The 12,096-nt window shown below is 30.9% G+C and overlaps 1 protein-coding gene across 2 annotated transcripts in view; it reads right to left on the bottom strand.

Moving 5' to 3' along the window:
* LOC132723775 (Kv channel-interacting protein 4-like) overlaps positions 1–12,096 on the bottom strand; it is a 253,491-nt gene that overhangs the window by 195,643 nt on the left and 45,752 nt on the right. For both annotated transcript variants that reach the window (XM_060708552.1, XM_060708553.1), the window contains exon 2: positions 11,509–11,616. In XM_060708552.1, coding sequence (XP_060564535.1) covers positions 11,509–11,616 — 108 coding nt within the window. The remainder of the gene's footprint in view (positions 1–11,508; positions 11,617–12,096) is intronic.

The raw sequence follows: 12,096 nt of genomic DNA, 5'->3' as shown, positions 1-12,096 counted from the left end.
TATCACAACTTGTATGTAAGACATAGCTTTGAAATTCAAGAAAAAGTTGTATAAATTATGCTTATCATTAAACTGATCTATCAGTCTTTGATTTTATAACATCTGTCCGAGAAAAAAGTTTAGTGTAGACTCTTTTGCTGACAAAATTTCAAACAGTTAAAGCTAATTCAGAATTTGAAGTCACCTTACTGCGTCAGATCTTGTAACTAAGATTCTTTTTAATTTCTTACTCCTCATTTCAAAATCAGAACGTTTCAATACAATCATGCTACATCCAAGTCGGACTTAACGCACTATCCCGGTATATTGGTAAAATGAATCAATGTGGTATTATAAAAATCAATGAAGCTATTCTTACATTATTACTTATCCGGAATCATTCCATGGTTGTGTCTCTTATTAATCCTAGTTTATTTTTGTATAGTATTTGTAAGTAAACGCGTGGTGTCACGTGATATACATCTCTAAACTAACATGGACAAATACAAAAATAAACAATTGTAAAATACCTCAAATAAAACGTTATGGAAAGTAGCTAGCACCATATCAACACGTGCGTGACAGGACTTTCCTGGGTGAACGTTTCACACACGCTTGGGAAAACCCTCGGACGAGCGATAAAACCCACGAATCACGCACATGACCACAAAACCAAAACCTCTAACACTTTATACGCGAAACGATATATATGCAATGAAAACGTTAGGACCCACGTAAAATAAAAGTTTCAAAATTGTTCAAAACAGTATGAGACAAGGGTAATATCTACAGGACAATGCCATTAACACATCTTAAACTTAACACTTTTTATATTTCATATTTCATGTTCTAATAACTGGGTGCAATTTCCAAATTATGGTGTTACAATTTCAAATTTCGTTTGATTTGCTACTCACAAGAACTTTATTAGATCAAATTGAAACAAATGCCTCTTTTACCGATTAGATTTGTAAACTCCTCAACCAAAATGATAAATGTGAACATTTTAATTTTGTTTGAGGTAGCGATATCTAGGGCACGAGATTCTTTGCATCTCTTTTTAAAAGAAAACTAAGTTTTAAAACTATGTCGTTTGATACTACGAGGGCTGTTAAAAATGTAAAATGTCACATGCTTTTTCATTAAAAATACCTTAATTTCTAATCAATTTATTTGGTCTGTTTTAGCAAAACACTCGCCATCCGCCTCAACACACTTGTTCAGCCTGTCATTCTACCTTTAAAAGCACATGTCATACTAAGCATTGGAACACTCATTCGATATTCAGGACATTTTTGAAATTGTATCTCTTACCAGACAGGTAATTTCACCACTTTTGTTCAATAAGAAGCAGTCACCGGGGACAAGAATAGGAAGAAGAAGGAGGATGTGGGAGGACGATATATAACTGTCTTAGACGCATAAAGAAACTCGGTCACAATGTGCGCGTTATGAGCAGATGCATTGTCATGTGCGATGTATTGGTCCTGTTTTGAAGTTTTGAAGAATTCCATCTAATGTCTGAGAACAGCCTAAAATTTTAGCCTTTAGGCACCTGGTACACTTGGGTCTGGGTTGAAAAATTATTTTCATGTCTCATCGTCAGTAACAAAATTGTAAAAAAAACATCTTGTTGTATTTTATGCAATTGCAGAGGAGCTTTATCGCCTTTGCTACCCGGATCTATTTTGCTATTTGTCAACAAATGTGATGATTTCCAAAAACATTGCAAATTTATCGATGTACTTTGAACTGAACATGTAGTTGCTGCAGGGCGAGCTGCCCGAGCAGCATCTTTTATTTTTGTGCATTTGCCCGTTTCTAAATTCATCAACCAACAAAGAAATAGATCTATGGATCATTTGATCATCCCAATAAATGTCGCATTCTTCACAGTGAATATCTTCAGGTGTACCCCAACCCAGCAGAGACCTTCCTTTATTACATGCCCTTTTTCAATCGCATTTGCGGCTCTAGGATGTCAGTAATTGTTGCAGATTGTTATGAACACACTGTTAAATTGTGAAAGTGACATTTTCAAATATCAATCTATTGACCCGAGGTAGATTTGTGCATATTAGCCACGTTTCAGAACGTCCTTCGTTCGTATTTTCCTCTGTGTTCGCATTTAAATGCAATAACTGCATTCCTGCAAATGCGATTTTTGCTTGTATATCAGAGCAATAACTTCCTAATATCTGATAAATTCAAACCGATAACATTATTCGATGTTCAAAATAAATTTGAATGAAGAAACATGTATATAATTATCTATATCATGGAAGTTACACCGCTGTTTGACATATGCAGAGTTATATACATAACTATACATGACATAGTTATTTTCATAAATAATACAATGCGAATTGTTAATTTTATTAGATTGTAATATAACTACGCAGGTGTTCTTAATTTTACTATATTAACATAACAATTAAAAAAACTTTAAAATAATGTTACTTTAACTTCATAATATATAAATATAATAATAGTCTATGCAATATCATAACCTATGTTATAACATAACCTTTGTAAATTCATAACCTTTAAGTTAGTAATAGCATAATTTTTTGCATCTCAGACAGGATTATCTACCGTTTACATCGGTGCTAGAAAACTCTGTCTTACACCCCCCATGTAAGACAAGTCGCGTGCTTTAAATGACGTTATTGACGCGCGACTTTTATGAATGAATCGCGTCATTTTTCCGTTATGAATGAAGTTGTATGTTCATACGCTACTATAAGAAAAAAGTGCGCAATGAGAATATGAGTTTTCATAATTTCTGTTCCGAAAATAATTGACATGTAATTATAATATGCAAGAAAAAGAATCAAACACCGGCAGTTGGTACAGACGGGAATATCTAGCTCTCGGGTAACTGTTTAGCGGAAACTCGGCAGAGCCTCGTTACCGCCGTAAACAGTTACCCTCGAGCTAGATATTCTGGTCTGTACCGGCAGCCGATGTAAGATTCTTATACTATGTAATATTGCAACCTTTGTAATTCTATAACAATGTAATTATGTAATAATATAACCTACATAATATCATTATGTTTGGATCCAAATTAATTATAAAAACCTATGTCATATCATAACCTATGTATCACATATAACATCATAACCTAATTTAATTAATATAATTTAACATTTATAACGTCATAACCTATATAATGCCATAACCTATATAACATCATAACCTATGCATTATCATAACTCATATAATGTCATAACCTAGAATGTAACATCAAAACCTATGCAATATACAATTTCTTGAACTGCTGCATATTTAACAATTGATGACCAAGTAATATAATTGACTATATACTTTCAGCTGATACCAAACTTTTAAAATTGAATCCCAGAAGTGCGTCAACCTTCATATCTAACAAATACTCATAAACTTAACACTTTATATTACAATACCAGCTGACTTGCTTATAGCTTTGCTGAGACAAATTTTCGCGAGGCTGTTCTTATTGAATTATTCATTTTTTCCTCCAGAATCAATCTCTCCATCTGCCTTGGGACTTAGTGTAGTTTTACAAATATGTTTTACTGTGTCCTAGAAACTTGATGTGAGATTAAAAAATAAACGTGGTGAGTTTTCGTTATTGTGCAAATGATATTCTAGTTATGAGTGGAAATGTAAATGGGTCCAGACATGCTTTTATGTAATTTATAAATTTGTGTCGAAGCTATCTGTAAATATTATGAATTGCAACAGAGGACATATTTTCGTCTTTTAGCAACCCTGACCGTCAGCCAGAACGTTTGAAATGTTAAAGGAAAACCACTGAGGTCTAAAGGTCTTAAACCATAAAATTTGAATTTCTTGAAAGATGATTTTGGATAACTTCGGGTGTTACAAACTTCAAAGCAACACCATGGGCCAAAACCACCTTGCCTGCTGGAGCTAAGCGATGCATATACTCGTACACCAGATATTCCAACCCATAATGTCGCTTCATACGATCACGCAGGGAAAATTGGTGGCCTGTCTGTATTTAAAATTTGCTTTGTCTTAACTTTACCGAACAAACAAGATACAAATGTACATTAAAAAAGAGACAGTCACAAGAGTAAATTTATATCAACCAACATATACTACTCCGAAATCATTTACTTAAAATTTATAGATCTATTAACATATTGTTTTAAATATGTCAATCTACCAACACATTTACTTTAAATCGGTCAATCTACCAACACATTTACTTAAACAACATATTTGCTACATATTTGTAGATATACCAACATATACATTTACTTTTTCTCTACCATTTGTACACCCTAGCGTGTTTATTATCATTGTGTTGCTTTAAATATCATTGATTAAATGGCATCACGAATCGATATAATTCCAAGTACATCTAATGACTTTTCAACAACTTTCAAACATGTATCATAATGATTGTAAAAATAATCTAAATCAATTGAATACACTCTTACCAACACAAAATTAAATTGCTTAGCAAATATGAATATGCACGTACTTTAAACATCTCCCGAGAGCAAGGGTTGTTTAATCAGTATTCAATCTTTATCAGAATACAATAAAGAATTGGAAGCAATGATACCAAAGGAACAGAAAACGATCATAACACTGAAGTGAAGTACGGGGTATCTTCTTACAGCTGCGACACAGCACTTGTCTGCTATTGTGAGTAAAAAATTATATCATTGGATATCCTTTTTGTACGTTTTACATTAAATGATTTTGTAACAAATATATAATGATGTATATGTCATGTGTGAATCAAATGCTTAAACAACACTTCAATTTCTAAGAAACTTAAACATGCAATACAAACATAAAACTTTATTGTAGTACACCTCGGGTTAGAAATTGAGCAAATGATCTTTTTCGACTAATGCATTATGAATGGATCCTTAAATTTACGAAAAAGAGTTTTTTATTGTTCTGTTTTAAAACAAAAAGACTTATCTTCCGGCTTTATTTCATCCAACAATTGAAAGTTTCATGTAAATCAAAAGTCAAGTAACTTATACCGTAAGCTAATAAATAATAGAATATTAGGAAATTCATGAATAATAAACTAATATTTATATGATTAAACCTTAGTTATAACCACATAAATTTCATTAAAACTAATTATAAAATATATTACTCGATGTTAAGTCTCATACCTTTACTTTTTAGTTGGTCAATTTCGGCAAACAACTTAAGGTTTAATAATTTCTGCGTTTTTGTTGTTGCCGTCGCCGTCGTACAAAACACGTTAATGTAGCAGAAACAATTAATAAGGTATCAGTACTTTACAAATTGTTGTTCAATAATCATAATAAACTGTATTTGAAAGAGAAAAATAAACAAAATAATTTTGAAAGCAATTTTTTAGGAGCATTGCTCTTTATAACTTAGAACAAACATACGAACGTTAAAACCCCATGTTGTGGTTTTGTAATTTTTTTATACATACAACACACAAACAAAACAGTTCTGATTATTTTCACTAATTGTCTACATGAGGTATTGATTAAAACGCAGAAATTGATTGCTCGTATGAATTTATTGTTCACTTGTAGAAATGCACAAATATATTCTTGTTCATAAACCAGGTGACGTTATAAGATTTTTTTCGAAAAGCTCACATTTTGTCATTTACAATATTGACAAAAACTTTTCTTCGATAGTCAATTAATCGTTGCAAAATAATAAATATATATCTATAATGCTGTCCATACCGTATGTTTTTTTCCAAATTTGGGCAGATCCTAGACTGAAAGCAAAACTAAAAAATAAAATAAAAAATACGTATTCTCAAAACAACAAATATATCGGAAATAAACGAAGGATCCAGTGATCTAAGACAGAAAGCAAAGACGATATGTCTAGATCTTAGACAAACGAAATAAAACGGCATGCCCGAATCTCAGATAGAGAGTAGAATGAAGATCTTCCCGAATACCAGCCAGAAGGCTAAGATACAATTTTGTTTTTATCTCAGGCGATAGAAACAGATATTAATTGTCCGAAGGTAAACAGACAATTTGTCCGGATCTAAAAAGAAAGCAGTGACAACTTGTTTAAATCGGTAGAAAGAGAGATGATTTGTCCAATTAAAAGACAATATTAGCAACAGGCAAAGAGACAGATAATTTTCCGAATAAAAAACAGAAAGCAAAAGCAAAGAAATTATTTGTATGGATAACAGGCAGAAAGCAACGAGGCTGACGCAAAAAAATCAGTACGAGGAGTTTGTAATCTGTCACACCTTGCTAAAAATAGATTATTTTCGTATCTCCGATGTGTTGTTTTATTTAAAGCAGCATGCCTTCAGATGAATGCTTATTTTTATGAAAATTTTGAAAATGAAGTTAAATATATATTATTGTAAAATAACCAAAAGTAATCATTTTATACATTATGAATGACACTTACAACCCACGTTTATTACAAAAAGAGGTAATAATATGCAAAAAATTAAATAAATAGATAAAAGAAATAAATAAAATGCCCTTTCTGAATTAGTAACGCAGTAGAAATATAGTTACACATAATGAAAAAAAATCAGAATTAATCGCTCATAACATGTAAATTATTACTTGAATCTTGAACCTTTCTTTTTTGCTTAATATCTTAGTATATTTTTCACAAATTTGATTTATTAAAATATATTGTTTGCTCATCTGGAGGCATGCTGCTTTAAAGGCGGACTATTTGTTAATAGCATTGTTTTACAAGAAAGGCACTACTATTCACTATTCGTAAATAAAAGCGGAATTGATGCATAATGATGGTTAAGAAACTGAAAGTTAGAATAAGGACGCATTTGGAAGACACCCTATCACAGAATTCGTTATCGCAATAGATAGATAATACACCCAGGATACAAGTACAATGTAAGTGCCTTCATTACAAAGAAAACGATGTCTAGAATGTCACAACATCTATATATTTTTGGCCGCTAAATTAACTTTAAATTGAACAGGAAAAAACTTAACTGTGTCTCCTTTTTGTTATTCTTACTGCAGTTTGTGTTCGTGTTATTACTCCCAAGACTAAATACTTAATATTTGCTTTGTCTTAACTTCAGACAACATAAATGTACATAAAAACACGCAATCAAAAGTGTAAATCTGTCTTTTAAGCTAATGTTTTATTAAAGAGTTCAATAAAAATCATAAAATATATCTGTATCGGTTAACCAATATTTCTTCCGTTACATTCAACCTTACAATCAACCATATAATATAAGAACTCATTTTGAAATATTGTTTTTCTAAATCGAGTGTCATTTTATTTTCCTGCTATTAATACATTTACAACACAAATATAACCGTTCAGATTATTTTCACTGTCAACATAGAGTATTGATTTGAATACAGAAATTGATTGCTCGTATCAATTTATTGTTCACTTCCATAAATGCAAATATATTTCTGTTCATAAACCGCGTGACGTTATAAGGTTTTCGAAAAGCTAACATTTCGTCATTAACAATATTGACAAAAATGAACGTGATTGCTGATAGTTTTCAGGTACAGACATTTAAAAATGTCGGATATTTGTTTTTCTATTTCAGTGTAGTTAAAGCATTCAACACACAACACTAATTTTATCAGCATACCACTTTGTTATATCTACTGTTACAACGTGTCCAGACACTTCTGTGCGGCTTTACCTCGTTATCGTTTCTGCTGTTAGCAGGGGGTCGTTTTAAAATAACAAACATAAAAACATCTCTATGATTTAACAGATGTCATTGACAATGAAACATCTTTACTATAATAATTTTAGGCATAGATTTAACCTCTAAGGTTATGGTTTTTCGAAACTTTAGAAATGATTTTGTTTCTTATTTTTTTTCAATTCTAGATTGAATGAAACGACGCTGAACTTTCAATTACGTACTACAATAATACTTATGGTCTTTTCTTGCATTAGCACTACTGTCTTAAAATTTCCATTTTCCAGTTATTCTTTCAAGTTCCCTAAATACTCCTTATTTAAAAAACAAATATACGAGTATAGCCTTGATTTTTTTGTTACTATGTTCATTAACATATTATAAAGAGTTTCTTTAAGTAAGTCCTAGATTGAATACTGCCTTCAACACATGGACAAGTTATCTTACATAAACAAGAATTTTTCCTTAAGCGTAATACAAGGAATGTGTGATTTGAATTTATTGTGCATGGTATAACACTGTTATCTCAGAAGAAAAAGAGATAAGAAAAAGAGATGTCCGGATAGCGGACAGAAAGCAAAATGAAAATTGGTTCGTATATCAGGCAGAAAAACTGAGGATTTGCCTGGAGAGTACTTGTTTAAATCTCAGACAGATGAAATAAAAATGATTTTTTTTCGGATAAGAGATAGATCGCAAAAAGGGATGATTCATCCTCATCTCAGACAGATGACAACAAGGCTTGCGCAGAAAATGCAGAAAGAAAGTCAAACAACTGTAAACATTTCTCCAAAACCAACAAAATGACGATTAATGTAAACGTTTTGCATAAAAGACTCGCATGACAAGATAAAACTTAAGCATGTAATAACATACTTTTGCGACTCTATCTTAAGGAACTCCACGTGAAATTAGAACATCATGTTTTATTTATTGTGTAAAATGCATAAAATACTAATATCAGTCTGGAAAATAGTTTCTTATAATCTTGACTATGTATTTTAAAATGTAACTACAACACACTGTTACATTAAAGAAACCTATGATGTAATCACTAAATTAATAACAATAAGCCGATAAACGTAAGCTATTTGTTTGAAATATTGGCGTTTAATATATGTAGTGCTACAAATATTACGTCTTTTAAGTAGGTCTACAAATAGTCTTTTATAGTCGTAAAAAACATTTACTAATAATCAAACGCATCACAGTGATTTGATGGGCTACGCTCAAATTGTCTATGTAGGACCACTTCGTAGGAGTTTGACTAATGAAACATAGATGTAATTCAATTTAGCCTCGAAGTAAGCAAAAAAGCATAGTTTAAATTCTTTCAAGGATGATATAAGATAGTAATATTATTATTATAAACTAATTGGACCAGGAAATTCGACACAGTACAATAGGAAAAAACAATTTTTTTCATCTGATGGCAGACACAATGAATGTGAAATCGAATTTGTCATTTGTAAGTGAGATGGTTTAAAAACAAATGACATTTGAAAAGGAATTTTCATTATAACACATGCTTTTTTTGGCTATTCTATTTTCTTTAAGATTGAGTTAAACTTTCCTCAGCTGCAAATGGATTTAAAATAGTGCAACATTAGTATAATATAATAGGAATGTTTTGAGTTTTACGTTCAATATTAATGTAATAATTCACATTAATTTGTAGCTGCTGCATATGTTGTACTCTTGTCATACAACAATTATCGGTATTTTACATATATATTCTTGCTAATAAAAGTAAGATTGGGCTCAGATAATTGTGGAGCAACTACAGAAGAAAAATTTGTATATGATGACCATTTCAAACACTATTATTATAGAACTCAATTGCAATCAGATAAGGTACAAGTGACTGCTTCCTATGGTCATACTGTCACTCCTCATATGTAGAAATAAGCAAAAACAGTTCATTTATGACTACAACAACAACAAACAACGACAACAACAACAATACTAATAATGCTTTAATTTCAATACATTTAGCATTGAACAAAACAAATAACTTATCTTAATCCTAAATGTGGTCTTCAAAACTATATATTAAAAGATAAAAAACCAACACACACACAAAATAAAATGATCAAAAACCAACAACATCAACTTAAACAATGTGTTTAAATAAAGGCCTACAACTAACATAGTTTAAACACTTTTACTTTATCATATTAAATATCATTCATACAATTTTGATTTACAAATAATCTAACAGATAAGCATTCAAAAGTATAACGTGTGAAAGATAGGCAAAGCACATATTTTGACAATCATATTGCTATTTTTTTTAATACATGTAAAGTTTAACCATATTCATTGTTTTGAAATACTTAAAACTCATTTCAACAGACTGGAGCCCATTTCTAGTGAATAAACCGTTACTTGTACCTCGTCCTAACTCAGTAGAATTTGATCCAACCGGAAGTAGGTCGAGCGTCAGATATTTTTACCACATGAACCGCATTGAAATATCTTAAACAGTCTTTCATGCGATTTTGCAATTCACATCTGACGAAGAAATGAAATAAAGGGATGTAACCTACAATTCATTTATATGATGATTTTATCTTACAAGTTACGTAACGAGGTAGGTTTCCTAAAATAAATGTTGCTGGTATTTAGGCTTCCAGTAACATTATCTATTTAATGTGTGTTTCATTTCCGCCGGAAGTTGTGTGCGTATTTATAAACTATATGATAAATTGGCGTATCAGGTGTCTGGAGACACATGACGTGTAAATGTCTCACTTACTGCGAGATGTTACGAGTAATAATCGATTATACAATATATATACAATCTCACTCTCTTTGCTGTCTCTGTGACGTCACTATGTGCAAAGAGTTTTTACAGAACGATATGACTTTTCTTGATAACCAAGATACTTGCATTTAAAGCTGCACGTCTCCAGATGAGCCAAAATATTTCAAGAAATTCAATCTTTACAAAAATTTATTAGGATCTTAAGAAAAGTAAAAAGATTCAATATCTAATTAATTATTGACTGATTTTGCAGTATCAATCACTCTTTTTGGAACTTTACGTTGATTTCAAGTGCCGTTTACAATGTGTAAATTATTTTCTTTGTTCACTTCACAATATTTTACATTTAAACACATTTTCAAAATTTTTATGAAATTAGCATGAATCTGGAGGCATGCTGCTTTAAAAGCATCTAATCGAATCATTGACAAATATAATAATAATAAACAAGCTTGTTATTGAATCATTAACCAATACATGTATAACATGTTAACTTACACTGAGCTAAACAACATTTATCGTGTCTATTTGATAATACCTAAAAAAGTTATGCTTTTATTTTAAATAGAAACATATACAACATTTAAATACTAATACAAGATACAAATAACAATCTTATCTTGAAATAAAATCAAACGTACAGTTAACGAATTGAATAAAAGGCGATAACATACATTTAACGAATTGGATAAAGGGCTATTATAACAAACTACAGAAGTAACACATATTAATCGCATGACTTTTTGTATATATATAAGATTAAATGCAACAAGTATACAGATATATATACATTGATTTTACTAATTGTGTAATATTTAAGAGCATCGAATGTTAAGTTATGTCTCCAGTTTACAGAGTTATTCATTAAAATCAAAGCAGTGAATACTCGTACATAATTATACTGCATGACTAATAAAATATTTTCCGTATATAAATAATAACCACGAAGGGACTACCTACTGTAATTAGTTAAAGTAAATAATCTTTTTGATATAATTAGAAATCAAGGTTCACAGTAAATCGGGTTGAAGGGATTATTATGGTTTCAGTCGTATAAATAATATAACCTTATAAACAATACAAAAACAGGCACAATATTGCTTACCTTTTGTTTTCTTCCCAATTTTGTTGCTCACAGCGGTTTTGATTTCCTTCGTGGAGGGCATCGACATAAGCATTTTAAGCCCAACTTCAAAACCGGAGCTTCCGCCTTCTGCAAAACAAAAATGAAAAGAAACCTTTAATTTTCTACATTTCATTGACTCCTTACTTTTTAAACATTCGAACACTATAAATGCATGCTATTGCATTACGTTTTATTTTGGGTAGATTTAAAATAATTCACAGTGTATAAACGAAGCCACTGTACCATGTCTGTCAAGTCTATGCAAGTACAATTCCATGTGCACCATGTTTTGCGATTACTAGCATCCTTCCAATCACCAGTATATTTCTTGGGAACCCATATATATTTCAACTTTTCCACAGTAAACTAAATTCATTATATACTATAAACCACAGGGGATTCTGTCATTTTTTCCCTTTCCCACTATATATATAAAATAACAAGGGATACAACTCAAAATTGCTCAATTCATGAAAAAGTAAATATAACGCAGTATACAACAGTTTTTTTCTTCTGATTGTTGGACATTGATGAAAGAATCGATAATTTCCAAAATAATGACTCATT

Source organism: Ruditapes philippinarum, unplaced genomic scaffold (genome assembly GCF_026571515.1).
Source record: "Ruditapes philippinarum isolate M1 unplaced genomic scaffold, ASM2657151v2 ctg2441_1_1_1_1, whole genome shotgun sequence".
Lineage (NCBI taxonomy): Eukaryota > Metazoa > Mollusca > Bivalvia > Venerida > Veneridae > Ruditapes > Ruditapes philippinarum.
The sequence above is the reverse complement of the archived record's forward strand: the minus strand, read 5'-3'. Positions and strand labels throughout refer to the sequence as shown.